The 26,679-nt window shown below is 37.2% G+C and overlaps 1 protein-coding gene across 1 annotated transcript in view; it reads left to right on the top strand.

Annotated features, from left to right (window-relative positions):
* Positions 1-1,399: 1,399 nt before the first annotated feature.
* Positions 1,400-26,679, top strand: part of BANK1 (B cell scaffold protein with ankyrin repeats 1) — a 323,758-nt gene continuing 298,478 nt past the window's right edge. The window contains exon 1 of the mRNA XM_068975577.1: positions 1,400-1,502. Coding sequence (XP_068831678.1) covers positions 1,433-1,502 — 70 coding nt within the window. The 5' untranslated portion in view covers positions 1,400-1,432. The remainder of the gene's footprint in view (positions 1,503-26,679) is intronic.

Genomic DNA, 26,679 nt, shown 5'->3' with positions numbered 1-26,679 from the left:
TACAAAATGTAAAACAAATTCAGCTATGTGAAAGAACAAAGTTTTGATACTTGATTTGTATGCCATTCCTAAAACAGACTTTATGAGATCAAAATCAAATAGTTGGTCTACAAATATAAATAGTTGGTATATAAGCCTCCTTTCTAGGTTACTTTTATAAAAAGACAGAGGGGGACATTTAGGCATGAACAATTACCAACTCTTCAAATTGATCTTCAAAAATATTTTTAACTTCAGAATGTAAATTACTAATTTAGAAATCCCTGAGAGAAGAAGGGATGTTTATTTTAAGGCTCTGGGGAAACTCTTGAGTATTTCAGTCTTTAGGGCAAACAAACAAACAAAAGGACCAATTTAGATCCATGTCTATTTTGTTTTTTAACTAGGCCCAGTTTTGAGCAGGAGTAGGAAATATATAATACATAATTTATGGATCTAACCTAAAATGTTTGGGCAAAATGCAATATCAAAGCAAACAAACAAGCCCCCCAAACCCGAAACAAACCAAAAAATTCCAACTATATATCTCTATCTACAGTATTACCTATACCTTTATTGACCCATCCATATCTGTAGGTCTGCTGGATGGCATCACCGATTCAAAGGAGATGAACTTAGGTAGACTCTGGGAGATAAACAGAGATAGGGAGTCCTGGCTTGCTGTATGCAGTCCATGGGGTGGCAAAGAGTCAGACACGACTGAGCTACTGAACAACTCTCTCTCTTTTCCAGTACGTGTCTAGTTCTGGTAACCCTATTTCTTCCAGGAAGAAGGGGCATCGCAGAAGCCCTTGAATGGGACAAGAAAGTCGACAGGAACAGGTAACCTCGCTCTAAAAATGTCTTGAGTGAAAAGGTGAGGAGGGAACAGGCCCGAATAGTGTTGCCGCTGCTGCTGCTAAGTCGCTTCAGTCGTGTCCGACTCTGTGCGACCCCAGAGACGGCAGCCCACCAGGCTCCCCCGTCCCTGGGATTCTCCAGGCAAGAACACTGGAGTGGGTTGCCATTTCCTTCTCCAATGCATGAAAGTAAAAAGTGAAAGGGAAGTCACTCAGTCGTGTCCGACTCCTAGCGACCCCATGGACTGCAGCCTACCAGGCTCCTTCGTCCATGGGATTTGCCAGGCAAGAGTACTGGAGTGGGGTGCCATTGCCTTCTCCGCCGAAGAGTGTTAGGAGAAACCAAAGTGGCCTAAAAAGGAGACCAGCGCGACCCGTGAGCAGTTTCACTTCCGCAGGGAGCCCAGCGCGGCGAGCCCTCGCCCTGCGGCCCGCGCCCAGGGACTGCGTTTCCGGGACCTCGGCCGCAGCCGCCGCGGTGGGAAGCGGGCTGAGGACAGCGAGGCTTGGAGACCAGGTCGAGGAGAACCTCAGATCGGGAGAGTCCGGACTCGGCGGGCACGCGTCCAGGCGCCTGGGCTTCAGCGGCCGCGATGCTGCCAGCAGCGCCAGCCTGGGCGCGCGGGAGTTGCGAGCAGCCTGCAGGCGGCCCAGCGCCCCCAGGTGGGTGCGCGCGCGGTCGGGAGGCGGGAGGGAGACCGGCCGGCCCCGGGTCCCGCGGAGACCGTGCTCCTCGCGGTGCGGGACCAGGCTGCCGCTCTGCCCGCTTCTGCCGCGGGCTTCTTGGCCGGGAGAACCCGGACGCGAGGAGGTGGAAGCGCTCTTGAGGTCTGGGCAGCGTGCCACCGCCAGTGCTGCAACTTCTGAGTAGCTGGCACTTTCCAGAGCACCTGAAACAGCCTCCTCTAGTATCCAAAATCACCTTGAAATGTGTTTTACAGTTACACATCAGCCTAAAGATTCTGTCAACATGTTACAGCAAAACTGCCCGTTTACCTGCCGGGGATTCCCAAATCCAAACCGGTAAATGGCCTGTGACCTGCTAGTCAGACAGATTACTTTCTGTAGAAAGTCCTGGAAACAGCTTTTCCTAACGCAAAAGGAAGAGCAGTCAATTCGGCTCAATACATAAATGCATTTACGGGTCAAATGGAAGTGAAGGCACTTGTTTTCACTTCTTTTTGAAATACTTCAAATGCATTTGTGAATTGTATAATGATTATAAACTGTTCAGTTTTGAAAATTAAAAAGAAAAAGGCTTCACTTGCATATTAAGAGTACTGGAGATGTACACACTGACATAAGCGATAAAAAATCTGAGTGAAATTCTATTGATTTGCTGAATGGAGTTTCTCATAGCTTACTAGCATTTTAAAAAATTAAATTATGGTTTTAGGTATGACAAGTGTGTTTTTTCATATGTGAGTTTCAAAATACTGCTTTTTAGTTAAAATAGGAAGTGTACTTGTGGCAGTGGAAATGACAAGAAAAGAATTGATATCTTAATATGTTAACTTTCTGTGTAGTGAACACTGACATTCTGAAAGCTACGGTCTGATGGACTGCATCTTGGCTTGCTTCAGTACACAAACCTTTGAACCTTCAGCAGGTTAGCCCTTTTGTAATTTTGGTTGAACAATTTTGTTAAATAGAATCAGCTACAATTTGTTTCAAACTTCTAAATTGAGCAGTTTAGACAAAACATGACTATTATTTCACTTAATGCTCAAGTAATGCTTTGAGGTGTTTGGTAGTATGCATAATGCTGGAGTGATGTAAATTACCTTTTGTCTCATTCTGAGTCTCCCTGTTCCTCCTGTGCATTTCCCCTCATCTCTTTTGGTCCTTCCAGTACAATATTATTTTACTTGATTCATTTACCTCCTTATTTGGCTCGGCTAATGACGCTTCTAACGAGCTCTCTTTTGTTATTAACCCATGCCATTCCTAGATGTGGGTAGTCTTCTAAAAGAACTAGTTCTGATTAATCTCTCTCTCTCTCTTTTTTTTTTTTAAACAAAAACCTTTCTGTGTGACCTCTCTCTCTGCTTTGGGCAGGTGTCTCCGTCGCGTCATAGACTTTGGCTTAATGTGACACGTTAGGGGTTAGTTACTCCAACTGCCTCACTTTAGATATGAGAAAACTGAGACTCAACGAGTGAGTTGCCCGCAGTTCCATGACCAATAAGTATCTGAAGATCTCATTCATCATTTCACCAACAGTCTTTTACCTATCCATCCCCAAGAGTTGTGTAGTAAAATGACTGTAAAATGGGCAAACAAAAGTGGTAAATAACAGTTTTGTGCCTATGAAGATATATTTCCAGCAGTTGGTGTATGTTGTATTTGTAATGACAACATTGTATAAACTTCCATCAGAGTGTTCAACTTGTCCTTTAGTGGAAGAAGGAAAAATATGATACCCAGAACTAAGACAGTGTGAAAATGATGCACAGTGGATGAAAATTCCATTTAGACTCTCTTTTCTGGTTTATGAGTAACTAGATCCTATCTACTAATGTCCAAAAGAGAAGTTCCTTCTTTGTTTTATTCCAAAACTAATGATTGTTTAAATCTAATTTTGACTGATACCTTCAATAAAGACTGTTTACTAAAGCATAGACTATTCTCTACTCCATAGTTTCTGTAGTTCTTATTAATATTATTTGAGGCCTCTGATGACAAAGATGAATTGTTAGGTTAAAAGCAGAGAGCATCTGTCCTGTCTCACCATATGCTAGATGCTTGTACATAGTTTGTGAGGAATAGTTTGTCTAAGCATTGTGTCTAAAGCTCTTGAGGATTTGAAGCTTTTCCCTCCAACTACAATCTTCCAGCGTAGTCAGTGATCTAGATTTCTCCTACCATGGAGATTCCTTTATTTAACTCTGCTGACTGATAAGACTTTCTTCAGACAAGCTGGAAAGGTTCTGATAGGCTTATTTATGTTGAGATTTTAAAGTGAGGTGCTCTCTCAGGGCCTTCTTAATATGGAATGATTGTATAATATTTAATTGCTTAGGATTTCAGGCATATAGCAGCATATTGGGCATAGGAACCTTTTCTTGCCGTGTCTTTCTGAACACGTGCTATAGGCGATCATGATCATGTCCTACTTACGATGGCCTCAGCTCCGACTGGAGAAGGCAATGGCAGCCCACTCCAGAACTCTTGCCTGGAAAATCCCATGGATGGAGGGGCCTGGTAGGCGGCAGTCCATGGGGACTCGAAGAGTTGGCACAGCTAAGCGACTTCACTTTACCTTTTCACTTTCATGCATTGGAGAAGGAAATGGCAACTCACTCCAGTACTCTTGCCTGGAGAATCCCAGGGACGGGGGTGCCTGGTGAGCTGCCGTCTATGGGGTCGCACAGAGTTGGACATGACTGAAGAGACTTAGCAGCAGCAGCAGCTCAGACTGCTTCAAATCCAGTCCAGCTTCATTGCTTATCTGCTTTGTGATCTTGGATAAATAAATCAATCTATCATTATATCAATTTGTCCAGTTACAAAGTAAATGTGGATGGAACAATAGCATTTATTTGAAAGAATGTTTTTGAGGATTAAAGGAGAAAATGCATGTGAAGTGCTTTTCAAGGTGCCATAGCAAATAGTAATTGCTTAATACATGTTGGCTATTGTTTTACTCCTTTGGTCATTGATTGATAGTGTAATATTTGCATGTGAAAAGTAAAATTCTTGTTGAGAAACTACCTCATTCTGACTTGGGGAAAAACTTAAAAGGATGAAGCCATCAAACTCCCACATCAAAAAAGACTGGGGAATGTGGCTTCCTATAGAAAGACATTGTCATAATCTTGGGGAAATAGTGTGGTTAATAGTTCCGGGAGGAGGAAAAAAAAAGAAAAAAAGAAAGATTGATTAAAAGGGTTTAAATTAGAGCAGTTACAAGAAAGAATAAAATGGGAATTTAATGGGAAAAAATGAGAGCTATATTATTTCAGAATTATTTCTCCGTATCACAGAGAATCAATTATGACCCAATTAAGGCAAAAAAAAAAATGAAAAAATAAGCATCAAATGTAAAATTGTGGAACATTTCATCAAATTATAAGAAGATAGAAGATCTGTTTTACCAAAATATTTACTGCTGGGCTGAAAAACAAATGTAATGTAAAGAATATCATTCCTGTCAAATATAAATCACATGTTTTAAGAAATTAAATGGCTGCTACCCGACCATCAGGGCTCTCTTGGTGGCTCAGATGATAGAGAAGCTGCCTGCCAATACAAGAAGCCTGGCTGTGATCCCTGGGTTGGGAAGATCCCCTGGAGAAGGGAATGGCAACCCACTCCAGTATTCTTGCCTGGAGAATCCCATGGACAGAGGAGACTGGTGGGCTACAGTCCATGGGGTCACTAAGCAACTTTCACTCACTACCTGATCATCTAAGGTACAGTTGCGATTTTATTACTTTCTATATATATATATATATTATAGAATATCTTAGAATAATTTTGGAGACATCTATGAAATAAGAATAGGAAGGACAAATATTCTAGAAGTTATTATTTTAAAATGAGTTGTTATATGGTCTTATAATTCTTTCCTATTTGAAATATAAAGATGGTATCTATGTTTTACTGCAGATACTAAAATAGTTCAGGTGGTGAAGATAACAGATATTGTATGGAATTATACCCTCCTTATTTATTTTTCACTCAGAAATATAATGAGCCTTTTAGACCTTTACCATTAGGTATAAATTTCTTTGCTGCTTCCAAATGCTTCTGATTGAGATAATCTAGAAAGATTACTTCTCTTTGTAATCATGAGAAGTAATTCATTATTACCTTGTGGTATTTTGTAAGATTTTCTTTGTATCCAGTTCAAGTTTTGCTTTATCATATGAACTATGTGTCATATTTCCTTTTCTTTTAAGCTTCATATTAGTAATTCTCATTGCTTCATTTTTATGTGTTCCATTTAATAAGGAAGACATACTGAAAAGCACAAGACATTCTTAACGTGGAATTTCATTTGCCTAATTTTGTTTGGTCATGATCTAGGTTGAGGTGTCAACCTCATCCTTCAGTCAGGATCAATGGTCTCATTCCCTTTTTTTTTCATATTTATCTGTAGGATCATGTCTAACTTTCAGAAGAACAATATAGTTTCAGACTACTTGAAATGTTGGCCTTTTAGTAGCTATCATGTATTATGTTTCTACTTTGAATTTATGTGATTGGGATATCACATTACTTTGATAGGTGAGCATGTCAGAAGATTAGCACCTAATTTGGACAAGAAGTTATGTTGTTTCATATAATCATATGAAAACATTTAATAATTCATTGTGGCCTTTCATTTCCTAACAGTTTTCTAAACTGTTGAAGCCTTTTTTTAAGGGATGGGGTGCAGGGTGGAGAAACATCAACATGCAGAAACATATCACATCAAAGTGGTAGGATTCTATAAAATCATGGCACTGGAATGACAAATTTTAGCGTATTTCTTGTGACTGTATGAAGAATCCTTAAAATGTACACAGTTTCTGCATTGGCCAATCACATTTTATTTAGAAGACCAGTGTCATTAAGAAATCTCAGGAGACAACTACAGCTTTAATGTAATTCGTGAACTATTGGGTCCCTATTGGAGCCAGTCCGTTGACTGCTTAATGGCCAATGATGTGTGTTGTCTGGCATTTAAAGATTTGTTGGATTCAACAAAGCCCTTCTTTCCTTCCAAACAATAGATAATGAGACTGTTAGCAGTGGAAGGTCAATGTTCGGTAACATACAATAGAGAATGACAACTAGTTGACTCATGTGGAAGATGGATAATTAGAAAAAAGACTAGAAGAGAGAATTAAGGAGGACTGAAAGACAGAGGGAAGAGTCTTGGTTTCTCACTTTCCATTTCCAAGTCATGTAAGACCCCGCTGCACTTGTTGTTCTGATATTGTCTGTTCATGAAATGCCTGTGACATCCTGCAATGACTTTTTCTTTATATGAACTAGCTTGAATGAGTTTCTTTTCTTTTTTTTTTTTTTGGAGGAAAAAAAGAGTTTGGGTTAGAATACTTTTATTTCTCAAACACTGCCATTCCTGTTCCTGTAAGCTTCTCCTCTTTTAGAAAATTGCTGTTATTGTTAAAGCGATGTCTTCTAAGAATCTTCCACTGAAAGTTCAAAATCATCAGAATTAGATCTATTCCTTTTATGTGATTAAAAAAAAAAAAGAGTGCCTTGTGAGGAAGTCTGGTGGACCTCTAGATAAAAATTTCTGGAGTTTTCTAGCTTTATGGTGCATATTTGAAGAACTTGAAGTCTCATTAGTTGGTGAGGAAATAACTCATTCAAAGGTTAATACTATGAGTTAAGCTCTATTAAGAAGTCTAGAGTTTTGAATTATGTAGTTATAAAATTATAACAATTACAAAATTTAGCAATAGAATTTTTATGCTTTGTTAATACAGTGATTTTACTTATATGAAAAGTGTATAGCATGCTGTTTCTGACAAACTTTTAAAATGTGTTTAAATTGAGGCACACAAATACGGTGCTTATGACATTTATCTTATTAAAAAAGAAAGAGGAATTATAAAATTCCTCCAGCATAATTTACAAGCTATTATCTCAATCCTCCTGGCAGATGATAAAAAACAGCATCACTGACAGGCCATTGTGAACACTTTATCCACACTATCAGTGGATTAATATCAATCTGAAGCAGTGTAATCAGCATTTTACTTCAGAGATTGGTTCTTGATTAAGATCTTTTGTAGTAATCGAGTAGAAAGTTTAGTATCCTCATTAGGTTACAGATGATATATTATTAATAGTGTTAATGATCACCATTGAAACAAGGTTAGAATTCGGTGTGCTCTTACCAAATTGGAGAGATAGACACAAATTAATGAAGTTCAGGTGTGATCAATTAAGTGTAATGATGTAAGCGAAGGAAGGAGACTCAGTGACAGAACGTTTTTCAGATTTTAACAAGGTTACAGTAAGTCTTATAATGAGCAAGGGGAGAGTTGCAGAAGAAGAAGCTGGAAAAGTAAACTGAAACTAAATTACCTAAACCTAAAGGAAAAGTCCCCTCAGTATGAGTAGATACTGAAGAATTTTAAAGCAGAAGCATAACATGACTAGATTTTTGTTTTTAGAAGATCACGTGAAAGGTTATTCTTCTTCTAAATCACCTTCTGAATCAATGAAGGTGAAAATACAAAGAGTTTATGATCTGAAAAAAATAAAAGATCTTGTGAGGTGCTTTTGGTACAGTTAATTAGAAGAGGTCAACAATGGATGTTTTTGAACAATTAGGAATTTATCCAAAAGTAAAATAAAGGGAGAAATGGACGTGTTTATTGAGAACTATATACTTTTTGTGCTATAGTAGTAGATACAGAGTCTGAGGGGGAAAGAGATGTGAAGAGTCAATGGTAGGTTTGTGGCCTGGAAAACTGGGAAGGTCATAAAGTTATCATTTACTCCAATGGAAAAGACTGAAGGACCAGGAAGAAATGGCAAGGGCATGAGAACATTCAATTTCAATTTTGCATGTGTTAGATTTGGGCTAGATGAGAAATACTCAGGTAGCGATGTCAGATAAGCATTTGATGTTATGATATGGAGCTCAGAAAGGGAGTTCAGGCTAGAGATATAAAATTGGGAAAAATACCTTGGCTTAGCTAGTAAAGAGTCTCTCTGCCAATGCAGGAGATGTGTATTTGATCCCTTGGTTGGGAAGATCCCCTGGAGAAGGAAATGGCAACCTGCTCCAGTATTCTTGCCTGGGAAATCCCATGGACAGAGGAGCCTAGCGGGCTACAGTCCATGGGGTTGCAAACAGTTGGACACGACTGAGCGCACAGGTATGCACAGTCTTTAAAATTGTATCAGTAAATAAGATAGCAGAAAAGAAGTGTTTAGAGTGGGAAGAAAAGCTGACCCAGGGTAAAGAACCACATAAAGTAAAATTTACATATTGATAGAGACAGAGGAGTTACCCTATATGATTGAGGAGAGGCTGAAAAGAGAAGGAGGAAAATAGTATAATGGCAAGAATTCAAGAATGAGGTGTTTTGGGGAGGCAGGAGTGGTGAACTGATTGAAATTCTTTAAATAGTTCAGGCAAATTGAAGACTGAAATTTAACTGATGAATTTGACATGAAATTTAGTGATGACTGTAGCGAGAGAGGTTAAGTAGCTTTAGGAGAGGGGATGAGAGTTAAAGGGTGAAGGTAGATAAGGATGTGGATACCATGTAGACATCTTTTGAAAGCTTGGCTTCAGAATGTAGAAAGAAAGTAGCCATTGCAGGAGATGTGGGTTAAAGAAAGGGTTTTGTGTATTTGTGTTTTGTTTTAAGATCTGTGCTAGTGTGATGGTTTATTTGTACTCAAAAGCTGATAGCGCTACACCAAAGGAGATTTTTTCCTGTGAAAAGGTTCAGAGATAAGTTCCATAAATTTCATTATGAACACATTTTAATGTAGATATTTTCTTATGTGTTTAAATATTCTGTTTCATCCTTTCATTTCCTTCTTTCCTTCTCGTCTTCCATGATTCTGGAGTGCCTCTCTTCTCCCTCTCCTCCCCTCCCCTCCTTCATTCCCTTTCCCCCTCCCCATCTCCTTCTCTCTATAGGCATGAATGTTAATGGGAAATAATGAATATTTACTTGCATTGAACCTTTATTTCCATGCTGGATTATTCTGTAGTTTGCTTTTATTGATCATCCCTTCCTTTTTATCCAAATCTGAATCAGTGCATCGCTATTACAGTCATGTCTTTGCATATGTTTCAACTTGTAGCCCCTCTTTTTCCAGCAGAGCTGCTTGATTAAACTCCAACCCTGAATAAGTCTATCCAACTGTATTCTTCCTGTTTGAATCCAGGTAACTGAATGTTGCTAAGTGAAAACACATTTGAGCAAGTTGGAATAGTTATAAATTTGGGCAGTTCCTGTTACATACTACTTGTGTCATAGAAGATTTTGATAATAAATGACAGTGAGTTGAAAATTGTATTCTCTGAATGCAGGTTTGTTCTATGATGTCAGATCAGTGCTCTTCCATACTTTCTGTCTGTTGATGGGCAAAAAACACTATACTGTGCTGCCTGACACTGTATCAACTAGACATGTGGCTCTTGGGCACTTGAAATACAGCTGGTTCAAATTGAGATGTGCTGTAAATGTAAAAACACTCACTAGTTTTCAAGGATTTAAAATAGAATGTAAAATCTTTCAGTAACTTTAATATTGATTTACACATTTTACTGGTTTGAATAAAATATATTGCTATAATTTCACCTATTTCTTTTTATTTGTTGTTACAGAGCTGTTAAAAAATTAAAATTACATATGGGATTTGCACTTGTGACTTATATTGTATTTTCTGTTGGATAGCACTGCTCTAAGTTTTCAAAAAATCCCAATGAAATCTGTTGAAGGTTTGATTTCTTTCTTATGAAATATTGTTATATAAATATTACCAATATCTGACACGAACAATGCTAACATAATTCACAATTCCTCCAATAGTTTAAAGAGACCCTCTCCCCATTCATGCTTACCCACAGAGGTATTTTAATAATGACATTATAGTATTACTTAAATGTTTAAATCATAGAGTAATACTAAAATAGTGAAAATGCTAAAATTTACCTACCATTTTTCATATCATTTACTCATATTTCTATTCTATCTTTTACCTTAATAACTTGTGAGGTCACATTATATATTGAAGATTTAAACTTCATCTTATCATCACAGGTATTTTTCTTAGTCTACTGTAATCTTTCTAAGTGATTTTGATTATGGTGTTTGTTGCCACTGAATACATTTTAATGCTCATTTTTTCAAATACACTTATATTTTCTTTCAAAGTTCTGTTCCCTGTCTTGGCTAGGGGAGTCTTAAAAATCCCTAAGTGACCATTGTAATTTTCTGTATTTTTTCCTAAGATTTTAATTTTTATAGTTGCACGTAGTATGCTTGAGATTTATTTTTGTGTATAGCATGAGGCTAAAATCCAACTTACGTTTTTCTTTCTTAATATGGGCAGCTAATTGAGAAAAACATTTATCAAATGAATCCTGCTCTTGTAAGTGAATCGAAATACCACCATTGCCATACAGCAAAGTTTCATGTATCTGGGAATTTGCATTCTGAATTCTCTGTTCCACTAATGTTTTTGTTTATTCCCAAGCCAATTTCTGCTAAGGAAAGTTCTCCCAAGAAATCGCCTTTTCCATAATATTTTTTTTGGCTATTAATAGATATTTATTATTCTCTTTTTCCACTTGCGTTTAAAGATTATTTTGTCCACTTCTTCCCATGAAATAATTGGGATGCTGTGTAACACATAGTTTAGAAGCATTTAATAGAAAGCCATCTACCAGTTTTAATCAGAAAGAACTTTAAGTTAGGGAATTAAGTGTAATTATAGTTGCTCAGTCGTGTCAGACTCTTGGTGACCTTATGGACTGTAACCTGCCAGGCTTCTCTGTACATGGGATTCTCTAGGCAAGAATATTGGAGTGAGTTGCCATGCCCTCCTCCAGGGGATCTTCCTGACTCAGGGACTGAACTCGAGTCTCTTGTGTCTCCTGCATTGGAGGCAGATTTTTTACCATTAGCGCCAATCAATATTAAATGCTATTAACTATTCTGTTGGATTAATATGGATAGAAAATTCTGTGTCCGAAAGGCCCAAGGGTTCAGAATAAGTATATAGTAACTTGGGTTATTTAATTCAGTTGACAAAGTTGGAAACTTTCAACTCACTCATATTGCAGTTACATGAAGATTGAACTTTCCTGATATGCTTCTGTGAAAAAATGTTACAAGATATTACTTTCTATATTTGAGATGTCTTTCCAGATAATATTTTATCACAAAATTAGTTCATTAATTGAGTTGAATCATTAATTGGAAAAATGTGACCTTTGCACTGAAATTATGAGATAGAAAATATCTAATATTTTATTAGTATTAAACTGAATAAGATGTTAAAATGAAAAAAAAAGGCATAAGTCCTTTTTAAAAAGAACTTGATAGATCTTTGGATACATATATAGAGTTTCAGTTTAAAATTTATCAAAAATTTTGTTTGTTTTATAGACCAAACTAATCTCCTAATCTCTTATATGTTTCCTATACATTTTTCCAGTTTTAGGTTGTTAAAATATATCATGTTATTTGACAAGATAACTTAGGCTGCAAGTTGTGTTACCCTTTGTGAGTTCATTATCTGTACTGATATCTGTAGCTTATCTGTGTCAACTCAGATATAGGGTCTATCACTTGTGTGACTTTGAGCTGATTACTTATGTAGGATCCAATTCTTTTATATCTGGAGTGGGTAACACACCAATTTTATAGCCTCGTGATGATTAAATATAATTCTGTGTGTAGAGTACCTAGAGCATTCATAACAGGTGCTTAGCAAATGGCCAATATTACATTCAGCATAAGCTGCATTCAACTTGCACTTTTATTAGAAGGAATGTGTTTACATGGCTCATTCTCGCATTTCGGGTGTCACATACATATGAATCTCAGGATTGAGAGCCTCATATAAATGTTCTTTCAGTTCTCCTGTGTAATTTTTCTCAACACTACATTAAACAGTATAATAATATCTCAAACACATGTTTCTGTAGGTTTTCACTCCAAACTGAACGTGAAGAAACCTGTGATCTGTTATGAAAATAAATGCTATGGTTCTATATATGAATACCATGTAGCCTTCAGGGAAAATAGTTAATGGGTAAAGAACGTTTTTCTCATTTTGAGAATTTAATTCTGTTTAAGCATCATATTTTTAAAAATAAAAATGTAGTAAACTTTCATTTCTTTATTCTTGAAGGAGACTTTGTTCATAGCTATACCATATAGTATACTTCCTGCCCTCCCAGCCCTAGGAAGACCGAAGAACATGCAGAAAAGCTGGACCATAGTGTAGTTGACTCAGTCTCTGAACTTTTGCAATGAAGGCATTTCTTATATCATCATGTAATTAAATAATAGTTGATATAGTTACGCAGGCTATGTTTTAGCGATATATTTGAAATTGTTTAAATTATGTCTGAGCAGTGTATTCCTTATAGGGTATAAATCTATACAGTGTTTCACCTAGACATCTAAGCCAGCCTTCTGAGAATCCAGCAGTTAACACCCATTTCATTTCTGCTCTCCTTATGAAAACATAGAAGAATCATTAGAAAGTATGTTCCCATGTAGTATTTTATTGTATGACCTCTTAGAATAATTCTCTGATCTGATGCATATAAAAATCTAGACTCTGAACGCCTCATTCTGAATTCAAAGCCTAGCAGAGTCACCTAGTAGTTAGTCATAGGACCTTAAGTTACTCTGTGACAAGAGCTCTCTATACCTCACAATGAAATGAGGCAAGAGCGTGCAGTAGTACTTGAAGCGGGCGCGTACTCTGTAACTGATGACTGTCATGGTTGCTGCAAGGCAGGTAGTCCAGCAGCCACGTGGGACGTTAAGAAGGGTGACCCACACTTCTCTTACCTGATAGTCGATGCCTCAAAAATCTAAAGAGTTCATACTTTCGAGCTTCGTTCCTTTAATACTGTGTTGCCCCTGTTATTTCGTACCATATATATTCCTTGGGAAAAAAAGGTGTTCTGTGGTGAAATAAGTTTTGATATATATATCATACATATGATATATATGTATAGGTATAAATATGATATATGTATTATATATATATCATATATATATATTAGGTCATTAAAATAGCCTGAGAAATTATGCAACTAACAGTGTCTATTCAATTTCCTTGAAGCCATTGTCTCATAAATGTTTTTAACCATGGTATGCTTTGTTATCACAACACTGGAAAAGAAGTAAGTTCTTTTGCACAAAAATTATCATCCCTGTTAAATGGCAATTTCTTGAGATTCCTGAGTTCTTTCAACCAGAAATTGATGGCACTCTTTTTAGTTTTTTTCTTCAGTTCTGTTCATCCCATTGGGTAAATAAAGTTCTCACTCTGCTGTTGACCACATTTGAAATGAGCAGAAGGGAAGGAGGCTTATCATAGAAATAAAAGTGGAGGGGGCTATAGATAGGGAAATGGCGTTGGCAGGCTAAGTAGGGCACAGACAATTTGCTGATTTTTAAAATTCTCTTATGATTATTTCTGACTTTTCTGGTGGGACTTTTATTATGGGATGTGCCAGAGAAAACAGGAGGAAATGTGGGGATGAAATGGAACTGGGAAAGAACCTAGGGAATTCTAAGATAAGAGTATTTTGGAGTGTTGTGTTTATGATGTTGATATTCAGGTAGCATGTGTACATATTAACTGAGCAAATAACTTAAAAGATATTTTCACATGTTAAATGTATAAACCTGCCACTGTCTCAATAATCATGTATGCTATGTAAATGGCCTCACATTGTTGAATTATTGGGATTTCATTCATTAGAAGATTCTAAAATTAAGAACAACTTGACAGATGTTTTTCATGTTAGAAATGTTTGTCAATGAAGCACATGTTTGATGCAAATATACGGGCTAATAAGAGTCACTCAGATAAATTATTGCTGAAATATTTTTCTACCTAAAACAACAGAAACTGATATAAATGCAAATAACTTAGAGAATGAGTTTTATGTCTTAGAGATGGACTAACTTAGTAGGTCACATAGAAAGCAACGTTAATATGACAATGACTGCTATTACTCAAATAGATTGGATGCTATTTAAAGGAATGGGTAGCCTCTGGCATCCATTCAACAGAGAGAAGCACATTAATAAATGCTTCCTGATGAGCTAGTACAAAGTGTGACATTAGAGTTGCTGACTAAGTTTATGAAAGAGAATAAATAAAGGTGAAGCCATTTCTGAATGCCCTGTTTATGAATATCCTTGGAGTTCTATATCTACCCTTAGTTAACCAGCCTGGGATTTCCAAGTTCTTTCCTAATTGTTTGGTTTGCACATGAACTGCCTTTGATTATGAAAAATGTTTAAAACTCACAGAACCTTTTACACAAAGATAATTTTAAGGCAGTTCTCAGTATTATGTTAATGTTTAAATCTGATAACAAATACATTAGTTATTTTTACTAAGATTTCTATAACCTTTTTAATATAACTTAGAGTATTTAGTTAATTAAAATATCTTTTGGGGTAAATAGAAAAAGTATTATTATTGTCTAAAAGTTTATGAAATTTAATATCCTGCATTTATGTATAGAAGATTAAATCACTTTCTTTATTATTCTTTTTTCTAAAATAATACATACCCATAGTTGAAAATATGTACCAGGGTTAAAAAAGTAGAAAAAAGAGATATATGTACTTCTAATTTTTGTTTTTCTATGTTTACTTCTAATACTTTTACTTGTTTAGCATTGTTGCTTTAATACATTTACTATTTGCATATACATTTTAAAATTACATTTGTATGGCTATTTGGTGATGTAGCATTTGTAAATATTTCTGCTGTGCTCTTGCCTCATTTAAATATATTGCACAATGTTTTAAAACAAAAGGAAACAAAAAGAAGGAAATCCACAGTGATTTATTGGATAGAAGAACAGATCATCCTCCAGACAAGATTATTTTTATTACTTTAAATAGTTATTTTAGTTAAGTAATTAAAAATGAATTATTTTTATTAACTTGCTGTTGCTGCTAAGTCGCTTCAGTCGTATCCGACTCTGTGTGACTGGCAGCCTACGAGACTCCCTGTCCCTGGGATTCTCCAGGCAAGGACACTGGAGTGGGTTGCCATTTTAAAGAAAGACAAATTCATTCTTTGTTTTTTTTGTTGTTGTTGTTGTTCTTTTTATTTTTTTTTCTTTTATTTTTTTTAAATTTTAAAATCTTTAATTCTTACATGTGTTCCCAAACATGAACCCCCCTCCCACCTCCCTCCCCATAACATCTCAGTGGGTCATCCCCATGCACCAACCCCAAGCATGCTGTATCCTGCGTCAGACATGGACTGGCGATTCAATTCTTACATGATAGTATACATGATAGAATGTCATTCTCCCAAATCATCCCACCCTCTCCCTCTCCCTCTGAGTCCAAAAGTCCGTTATACACAGCTGTGTCTTTTTTCCTGTCTTGCATACAGGGTCGTCATTGCCATCTTTCTAGATTCCATATATATGTGTTAGTATACTGTATTGGTGTTTTTCTTTCTGGCTTACTTCACTCTGTATAATCGGCTCCAGTTTCATCCATCTCATCAGAACTGATTCAAATGAATTCTTTTTAATGGCTGAGTAATACTCCATTGTGTATATGTACCACCGCTTTCTTATCCATTCATCTGCTGATGGACATCTAGGTTGTTTCCATGTCCTGGCTATTATAAACAGTGCTGCGATGAACACTGGGGTACATGTGTCTCTTTCAATTCTGGTTTCCTTGGTGTGTATGCCCAGCAGTGGGATTGCTGGGTCATAAGGTAGTTCTATTTGCAATTTTTTAAGGAATCTCCACACTGTTCTCCATAGTGGTTGTACTAGTTTGCATTCCCACCAACAGTGTAGGAGGGTTCCCTTTTCTCCACACTCTCTCCAGCATTTATTGCTTGCAGATTTTTGGATCGCTGCCATTCTGACTGGTGTGAAGTGGTACCTCATTGTGGTTTTGATTTGCATTTCTCTGATAATGAGTGATGTTGAGCATCTTTTCATGTGTTTGTTAGCCATCTGTATGTCTTCTTTGGAGAAATGTCTATTTAGTTCTTTGGCCCATTTTTTGATTGGGTCATTTATTTTTCTGGAATTGAGCTGCATAAGTTGCTTGTATATTTTTGAGATTAGTTGTTTGTCAGTTGCTTCATTTGCTATTATTTTCTCCCATTCAGAAGGCTGTCTTTTCACCTTGCTTATATTTTCCTTTGTTGTGCAGAAGCTTTTAATTTTAATTAGATCCCATTTGTTTATTTTTGCTTTTATTTCCAGAATTCTGGGAGGTGAATCATAGAGGATCCTGCTGTGATTTATGTCTGAGAGTGTTTTGCCTATGTTCTCCTCTAGGAGTCTTATAGTTTCTGGTCTTACATTTAGATCTTTAATCCATTTTGAGTTTATTTTTGTGTGCGGTGTTAGAAAGTGATCTAGTTTCATTCTTTTACAAGTGGTTGACCAGTTTTCCCAGCACCACTTGTTAAAGAGATTGTCTTTACTCCATTGTATATTCTTGCCTCCTTTGTCAAAGATAAGGTGTCCATATGTGTGTGGATTTATCTCTGGGCTTTCTATTTTGTTCCATTGATCTATATGTCTGTCTTTGTGCCAGTACCATACTGTTTTGATGACTGTGGCTTTCTGGTAGAGCCTGAAGTCAGGCAAGTTGATTCCTCCAGTTCCATTCTTCTTTCTCAAGATTGCTTTGGCAATTCGAGGTTTTTTGTATTTCCATACAAATCTTGAAATTATTTGTTCTAGTTCTGTGAAAAATATGGCTGGTAGCTTGATAGGGATTGCATTGAATTTGTAAATTGCTTTGGGTAGTATACTCATTTTCACTATATTGATTCTTCCAATCCATGAACATGGTATATTTCTCCATCTATTAGTGTCCTCTTTGATTTCTTTCATCAGCGTTTTATAGTTTTCTATATATAGGTCTTTAGTTTCTTTGGGTAGATATATTCCTAAGTATTTTATTCTTTTCGTTGCAATGGGAATGCAAGGGATTTCTGTGTGTTGATTTTATATCCTGCAACTTTACTATATTCATTGATGAGCCCTAGTAATTTTCTGGTGGAGTCTTTCGGGTTTTCCATGTAGAGGATCATGTCGTCTGCAAACAGTGAGAGTTTTACTTCTTCTTTTCCAATTTGGATTCCTTTTATTTCTTTTTCTGCTCTGATTGCTGTGGCCAAAACTTCCAGAACTATGTTGAATAGTAGCGGTGAAAGTGGACACCCTTGTCTTGTTCCTGACTTTAGGGGAAATGCTTTCAATTTTTCACCCTTGAGGATAATGTTTGCTGTGGGTTTGTCATATATAGCTTTTATTATGTTGAGGTATGTTCCTTCTATTCCTGCTTTCTGGAGAGTTTTTATCATAAATGGATGTTGAATTTTGTCAAAGGCCTTCTCTGCATCTATTGAGATAATCATATGGTTTTTATTTTTCAATTTGTTAATGTGGTGAATTACATTGATTGATTTGCGGATATTGTAGAATCCTTGCATCCCTGGGATAAAGCCCACTTGGTCATGGTGTATGATCTTTTTAATGTGTTGTTGGATTCTGATTGCTAGAATTTTGTTGATGATTTTTGCATCTATGTTCATCAGTGATATTGGCCTGTAGTTTTCTTTTTTTGTGACATCTTTGTCAGGTTTTGGTATTAGGGTGATGGTGGCCTCATAGAATGAATTTGGAAGTTTACCTTCCTCTGCAATTTTCTGGAAGAGTTTGAGTAGGATAGGTGTTAGCTCTTCTCTAAATTTTTGGTAGAATTCAGCTGTGAAGCCGTCTGGACCTGGGCTTTTGTTTGCTGGAAGATTTCTGATTACAGTTTCAATTTCTGTGCTTGTGATGGGTCTGTTAAGATTTTCTATTTCTTCCTGGTTCAGTTTTGGAAAATTGTACTTTTCTAAGAATTTGTCCATTTCTTCCACCTTGTCCATTTTATTGGCATACAACTGCTGATAGTAGTCTCTTATGATCCTTTGTATTTCTGTGATGTCTGTTGTGATCTCTCCATTTTCATTTCTAATTTTATTGATTTGATTTTTCTCTCTTTGCTTCTTGATGAGTCTGGCTAGTGGTTTGTCAATTTTATTTATCCTTTCAAAGAACCAGCTTTTGGCTTTGTTGATTTTTGCTATGGTCTCTTTTGTTTCTTTTCCATTTATTTCTGCCCTAATTTTTAAGATTTCTTTCCTTCTACTAACTCTGGGGTTCTCCAATTCTTCCTTTTCTAGTTGCTTTAGGTGTAGAGTTAGGTTATTTATTTGACTTTTTTCTTGTTTCTTGAGGTATGCCTGTATTGCTATGAACTTTCCTCTTAGCACTGCTTTTATAGTGTCCCACAGGTTTTGGGTTGTTGTGTTTTCATTTTCATTAGTTTCTATGCATATTTTGATTTCTTTTTTGATTTCTTCTGTGATTTGTTGGTTATTCAGAAGTGTGTTGTTCAACCTCCATATGTTGGAATTTTTAGTAGTTTTTCTCCTGTAATTGAGATCTAATCTTCATGCATTATGGTCAGAAAAGATGCTTGGAATGATTTTGATTTTTTTGAATTTATCAAGTTTAGATTTATGGCCCAGGATGTGATCTATCCTGGAGAAGGTTCCATGAGCACTTGAAAAAAAGGTGAATTCATTGTTTTGGGGTGAAATGTCCTATAGATATCAATAAGGTCTAACTGATCTAATGTATCATTTAAAGTTTGCGTTTCTTTGTTAATTTTCTGTTTAGTTGATCTGTCCATAGGTGTGAGTGGGGTATTAAAGTCTCCCACTATTATTGTGTTATTGTTGATTTCCCCTTTCATACTTGTTAGCATTTGTCTTACATATTGCGGTGCTCCTATATTGGGTGCATATATATTTATAATTGTTATATCTTCTTCTTGGATTGATCCTTTGATCATTATGTAGTGGCCTTCTTTGTCTCTTTTCACAGCCTTTGTTTTAAAGTCTATTTTATCGGATATGAGTATTGCTACTCCTGCTTTCTTTTGGTCTCTATTTGCGTGGTATATCTTTTTCCACCCTTCACTTTCAGTCTGTATGTGTCCCTTGTTTTGAGGTGGGTCTCTTGTAAGCAGCATATAGAGGGGTCTTGTTTTTGTATCCATTTGGCCAGTCTTTGCCTTTTGGTTGGGGTGTTCAACCCATTTACGTTTAAGGTAATTATTGATAAGTATGATCCAGTTACCATTTACTTTATTGTTTTGGGTTCAGGTTTATACACCCTTTTCATGTTTCCTGTCTAGAGAATATCCTTTAGAATTTGTTGGAGAGCTGGTTTGGTGGTGCTGAATTCTCTCAGCTTTTGCTTGTCTGTAAAGCTTTTGATTTCTCCTTCGTATTTGAATGAGATCCTTGCTGGGTACAGTAATCTGGGCTGTAGGTTATTGTCTTTCATCACTTTAAGTATGTCTTGCCATTCCCTCCTGGCCTGAAGAGTTTCTATTGAAAGATCAGCTGTTATCCTTATGGGAATCCCCTTGTGTGTTATTTGTTGTTTTTCCCTTGCTGCTTTTAATATTTGTTCTTTGTGTTTGATCTTTGTTAATTTGATTAATATGTGTCTTGGGGTGTTTCGCCTTGGGTTTATCCTATTTGGAACTCTCTGTGTTTCTTGGACTTGGGTGATTATTTCCTTCCCCATTTTAGGGAAGTTTTCAACTATTATCTCCTCAAGGATTTTCTCATGATCTTTCTTTCTGTCTTCTTCTTCTGGGACTCCTATAATTCGAATGTTGGAGCATTTCATATTGTCTTGGAGGTCTCTGAGATTGTCCTCATTTCTTTTAATTCGTTTTTCTTGTTTCCTCTCTGATTCATTTAATTCTACCATTCTATCTTCTATTTCACTAATCCTATCTTCTGCCTCCGTTATTCTACTATTTGTTGCCTCCAGAGTGTTTCTGATCTCATTTATTGCGTTTTTCATTATATTTTGACTCTTTTTTATTTCTTCTAGGTCCTTGTTAAACCTTTCTTGCATCTTCTCAATCCTTGTCTCTAGGCTATTTATCTGTGATTCCATTTTGATTTCAAGATTTTGGATCATTTTCACTATCAATATTCGGAATTCCCTCTCAGGTAGATTCCCTACTTCTTCCTCTTTTGTTTGGTTTGGTGGGCAACTCTCCTGTTCCTTTACCTGCTGAGTATTCCTCTGTCTCTTCATCTTGGTGATATTGCTGCGTTTGGGGTGGCCTTTTTATATTCTGGTAATTTGTGGAGTTCCCTTTATTATGGAGCTTCCTCACTGTGGGTGGGGTTCTATCAGTGGCTTGTCAAGGTTTCCTGGTTAGGGAGGCTTGTGTTGGAGTTCTGGTGGGTGGAGCTGGGTTTCTTCTCTCTGGAGTGCAGTGGAGTGACCAGTAATGGGTTATGAGACATCAAAGGTTTTGGAATAATTTTGAGCTGCCTGTATATTCAAGCTCAGGGGAGTGTTCCTGTGTTGCTGGAGAATTTGAGTGGTATGTCTTGTTTTGGAACTTGTTGGCCCTTGGGTGGAGCTTGGTTTCAGTGTAGGTATGAAGGCATTTGATGAGCTCCTATTGCTTAATGTTCCCTGAATTCAAGAGTTCTCTAATGTTTTCAGGCTTTGGATTTAAGCCTCCTGCTTCTGGTTTTCAGTTTTATTTTTACAGTAGCCTCTAGACTTCTCCATCTATACAGCACCGATGATAAAACATCTAGGTTAAAGATGAAAAGTTTCTCTGCATTGAGGGACACTCAGAGAGGTTCACTGGGTTACAAGGAGAAGAGAAGATGGAGGGGGTAGTTAGAGGTAACTGGAATGAGATGCGGTGAGATCAAAAGAGGAGAGAGCAAGCTAGGCAGTAGTCAGTTCCTAATGTGCGCTCTATAGTCTGGCCCGCTCAGAGGTATTTACAGAGTTATACGGGGAAGAGGAGAGGGAGGAAGTAGACAGAGGTGACCAGGAGGATAAGAGAGAGGAATGAGAAGGAGAGAGACAAATCCTACCAGTAACCAGTTCCTTAGGTGTTCTCCACTGTCTGGAACACACAGAGATTCACAGAGTTGGATAGAGAAGAGATGGGGGAGAAAAGAGACAGAGGCCACCTGGTGGAGAAAAAGGAGAGTCCAAAGGAGAAGAGAGTGGTCAAGCCAGTAATCTTGCTCTCAGGTAAACTTGGGTAGTGAAGTTTGGGTTTTTAAATGTACAAAATTGAGAACAAAAACCCTAAGAGCAAAGATTAAAAATCTGTTTTTGAAGACAATGGTCTGCTTTTCTGGTTGCCTGATGTCCTCTGCCAGCCTACAGAAGTTGTTTTGTGGAGTTTGCTCGGCGTTGAAATGTTCTTTTGAGGAATTTGTGAGGGAGAAAGCGGTCTTCCCGTCCTATTCCTCCGCCATCTTTATGCTCCTCGGTTGTTCTTTTAGAAAGACAAATTCGGTATGATTTAACTTATATAGAAGATAAAACAAATTGCCCAATGTAACAAAGCCAAAAGAAAGTCTTAGATACAAAGAACAAACACTGGTTGCCATAGAGAAAGAGGGAGAGGGGAGAGGGAGAGTGAGTGGTGAGAGAGACTATGAGGTGCGAGCTTTCAGACAAAATAAATGAGTCACGGGGGGCAGGGTGAAATGTCCAACAAGGGGAATATAGTCAATAATATTGTAATAAATTTGTATTTTAACAGATGGTAACTAGACTTATCATGGTGATTGTTTGTAATTTACAAAAGTGTCACATCATTATGTTGTGCACCTGAAAGTGACACAGTGTTGTAGGTCAATTATACTTCAGTTAAAAATAGTATATGTATACTGTCTTAGCCAGTTTAAGTATACAATTCAGTGTTGTTCCTGTAGTTACCATGTTAGTTTCAGTGACTTCATGGTGACATGTAGTCACCATGCTGTACATTGCCTAAGTTTCAACTCTCATTTAAATTATAATTATAAATGAGAATTATAATTTAACTTTCGTTTAAATAAAGCGTGAGTCTCTTTCCCAAATATTTTTGTTAATATTTTGTAAGTTATGTTGCCATTGTTTTCAACATTTTCCAGTGCTTATGTCACTTTGATCCCTTGAGTGTATCATGATACAGTGGGAAGAGTACAGTTTTACTATTTGGAAAGGGTTCTATAGCCAAGCAAGTCCCTAGTGTTGTCTCCCATATTGTTTTTTAAAGATTGATGATGTAAATTAACACTTACAAGATGCTTATTGGCCCTGCAACAATAAAGAGTTAACTTTATTAACTCTTCTAAGCCTTATTGTGGATGGTTTTCATTGTAGAAAATTTGGGAAATATAAGGAAGAAACATAAACTTCCATTTCATTGTACTGCCCAAACTTCATCTTGTTTACATGTTGGTGTTGTATACATTTTTTTTTTTACCTATAAGTATGTATATAACATTTTTAAAGGCAAAATTGGACCTAACTGATGGACCTAAAATAATAAAGAAAGAAAACAATAAGTTTTTAAGAACATAAAAAATTTTTGTACCAATTGATTTGACATCATCTGACAGGACAGGATCAAATCCTGGCTTTGTCATTAATGGACCTTCATCTTTTACAAGCCATGCAACCTCTTTGATACCCAGGAGGCATTATGTATATTGATGATAACATCAGTTATTCAAGAGAATGATAAGCTCATACTAGTAATTCTATTAGTACCTCTTATCTTAAAAAAAAAAAAAACTACAGAAATTAAAATTGCTTTCTCTAGGCACTTGGAATTGAGGATATTTGTCAAGAAAAGGGTGGACTAATGCCTCTCTCTAGATCTCTTCAAGAAAATTAGAGATACCAAGGGAACATTTCATGCAAAGATGGGCTCGATAAAAGACAGAAATGGTATGGATCTAACAGAAGCAGAAGATATTAAGAAGAAGTGGCAAGAATACACAGAAGAACTGTACAAAAAAGATCTTCACGACCAAGATAATCACAATGGTGTGATCACCAATCTAGAGCCAGACATCCTGGAGTGTGAAGTCAAGTGGGCCTTAGAAACCATCACTATGAACAAAGCTAGTGGGGGTGATGGACTTCCAGTTGAGCTATTTCAAATCCTGAAAGATGATGCTGTTAAAGTGCTACTCTCAATATGCCAGCAAATTTGGAAAACTCAGCAGTGGCCACAGGACTGGAAAAGGTCCGTTTTCATTCCAATTCCAAAGAAAGGCAATGCCAAAGAATGCTCAAACTACTGCACAATTGCACTCTTCTCACATGCCAGTAAAGTAATGCTCAAAATTCTCCAAGCCAGGCTTCAGCAATACGTGAACTGTGAACTTCCAGATGTTCAAGCTGGTTTTAGAAAAGGCAGAGGAACCAGAGATCAAATTGCCAACATCCACTGGATCATCAAAAAAGTGAGAGCGTTCCAGAGAAACATCTATTTCTACTTTATTGACTATGCCAAAGCCTTTGACCTTGTGGATCACAATAAACTTGAAAATTCTGAAAGAGATGGGAATACCAGACCACCTGCCTTTTGAGAAGCCTATATGCAGCTCAGGAAGCAACAGTTAGAACTAGGCATGGAACAACAGACTGGTTCCAAATAGGAAAAGGAGAACATCAAGGCTATATATTGTCACCCAGCTTATTGAACTTCTATACAGAGTACATCATGAGAAACTCTGGGCTGGAAGAAACACAAGCTGGAATCAAGATTGCTGGGAGAGATATCAATAACTGCAGATATGCAGATGACACCACCCTTATGGCAGAAAGTGAAGAGGAACTAAAAAGCCTCTTGATGAAAGGGAAAGAGGAGAGTGAAAAAGTTTGCTTAAAGCTCAACATTCAGAAAACAAAGATCATGGCATCTGGTCCCATCACTTCATGGGAAATAGATGGGGAAACAGTGTCAAACTTTATTTATTTGGGCTCCAAAATCACTGCAGATGGTGATTGCAGCCATGAAATTAAAAGATGCTTACTCCTTGGAAGGAAAGTTATGACCAACCTAGATAGCATATTCAAAAGCAGAGACATTACTTTGCCAACAAAGGTCCATCTAGTCAAGGCTATGGTTTTTCCAGTGGTCATGTATGGATGTGAGAGTTGGACTGTGAAGAAAGCTGAGTGCTGAGGAATTGATGCTTTTGAACTGTGGTGTTGGAGAAGACTCTTTAGAGTCCCTTGGACTGCAAGGAGACCCAACCAGTCCATTCTGAAGGAGATCAGGCCTGGGTGTTCTTTGGAAGGAATGATCCTGAAGTTGAATCTCCAGTACTTTGGCCACCTCATGTGAAGAGTTGACTCATTGGAAATGACTCTGATGCTGGGAGGGATTGGGGACAGGAGGAGAAGGGGACAACAGAGGATGAGATAGCTGGATGGCATCACCGACTTGATGGATGTGAGTTTGAGTGAACTCTGGGAGTTGGTGATGGACAGGGAGGCCTGGCGTGCTGTGGTTATGGGCTTGCAAAGAGTCAGACACGACCGAGCGACTAAACTGAACTGAGGTGAAGACCTTCCCCAGTTTTTGACTATACTACCCATCATCTTGTTTAAGTAAATGTTTGCTTTTGGCTAATTTTTTTTTTTAGCTTAAATATGATACATTTAAAAAGAATATGTCGCTACCATAAATAAAAAATCATTACCTCTTGCCATTAGTAGATGGTGACCATACAAATACACAGATTGAAAATCAAATAATTTTGAAAAAAAGCAGCTAAGGACAAGCTCTGGGCCTCTGGGTCACTCTGTCTTTGATAGTGGTGGAGTTCTTGAAGTTGCGGGAGCTCCAACCTGGAATATAGGCCTTGAAGGAGTCAGCATTGGAGGAGTGTTCTAAAGGGAGTGACATTCCCTCTATGACTTCCAGTCCCTGTGTCCCAGGAATTGGCATCCTACCTCTGGCAAATGCCCTCTTGAAAGGCATATTTCACGTTCCAGATGTTTGAGAGGAAGTTTTTTTTTTAGAGCTGACAGGTGTCAGGCACTGTGATAAATGCTCAACATACTTTATCTCATTTAATTTTCACAACTACCAATTTCATAAGTTCTATTATCCCAATGTTACAAGTAGGTAATCTAGTTTTAGAGATGTTAATTATTTGCCCAATTGGACTCCATGACAGCCTGACTCCAAAGCTTGACATTTTGGCCACTGTATGCCTCTCTGTAGTGAACTCACTTCTTTCTCATGCAAACTCAGATATACATCCACGTCAAGCAGGTATCCCTCCCACGTGAGCATTTCCTTTTTTAAATCAATAAAATAGCCGTATGTACAGAAAGTCATTTTAATGGAATAATATACAATGTAAAATATACCGTTACTTATTAGTAGATTGACTTAGAAACATTCTTAATAAGTGATAGAATAGACAACCACAGTTTCCAACTGATAATCATAAAAATTTAGAGAGTTTTGCTACTTTTGAGGTCCTTAGAGATGAATGAAGTAATAGGAAGTGAAATATCTACAATGAAATGCTAGAAAAAATGTCTTTCATAAAGGCCATTAGGGTATTTAAAATCATCAAAGCTGTAATACAGATGTGATTAAAATATACTGTAAAATGCCTGCAATAGAGTAGTTTAAGAATGCAAGGCTAATAATTTGCATCTGCCTAATACTTTGCATTCTCAAAGAATTTTCAAACCCCTACTAATTGACTCTTAGAAAATTCTTCTAACATATCATTTACTTTGACTCAATGAGCAATGTAAACAATGATCATTGAAGCTGTTTAATCAAGGTTATCCTGCAAATACTGTGTGAGGAGAAGCAGAGAGTGTCCTTGCTTGTATATCTATCTGTTTTATGTCAGAAGGCTGTAGGAAGAGGAGAGAAGGAACCAGAGCTGAAAGCAGTGTTCACATGTTGTGGTGGACACAGTAATGTTTCTCTAAGATTGTTGTTTTTTAGTTTCTCAGTCATGTTCAACTCTTTTGAGATCCAGTGGACTGTAGCCCACCAGGAATCCCTCTCTGTCGATAGGATTTTCCAGGCGAGAGTAGCCATTTCCTTCTCCAGGCGGTCTTCCCAACACAGGGACTGAGCCCATGTCTCCTGCATTGACAGGCAGAGTCCTTACCACTGAGCTCCCCGAAGATATCTACATCCTAATCTCTGCACCTGAGAATATGTTCAATTCAGTGGGTTAGTCATGTCTGACTCTTTGCGACCCCATGGACTGC

The sequence above is a fragment of the Capricornis sumatraensis genome, chromosome 7, assembly GCF_032405125.1.
Source record: "Capricornis sumatraensis isolate serow.1 chromosome 7, serow.2, whole genome shotgun sequence".
Lineage (NCBI taxonomy): Eukaryota > Metazoa > Chordata > Mammalia > Artiodactyla > Bovidae > Capricornis > Capricornis sumatraensis.
Note: the sequence above shows the minus strand (reverse complement) of the source record. Positions and strands in the feature narration are given on the sequence as shown.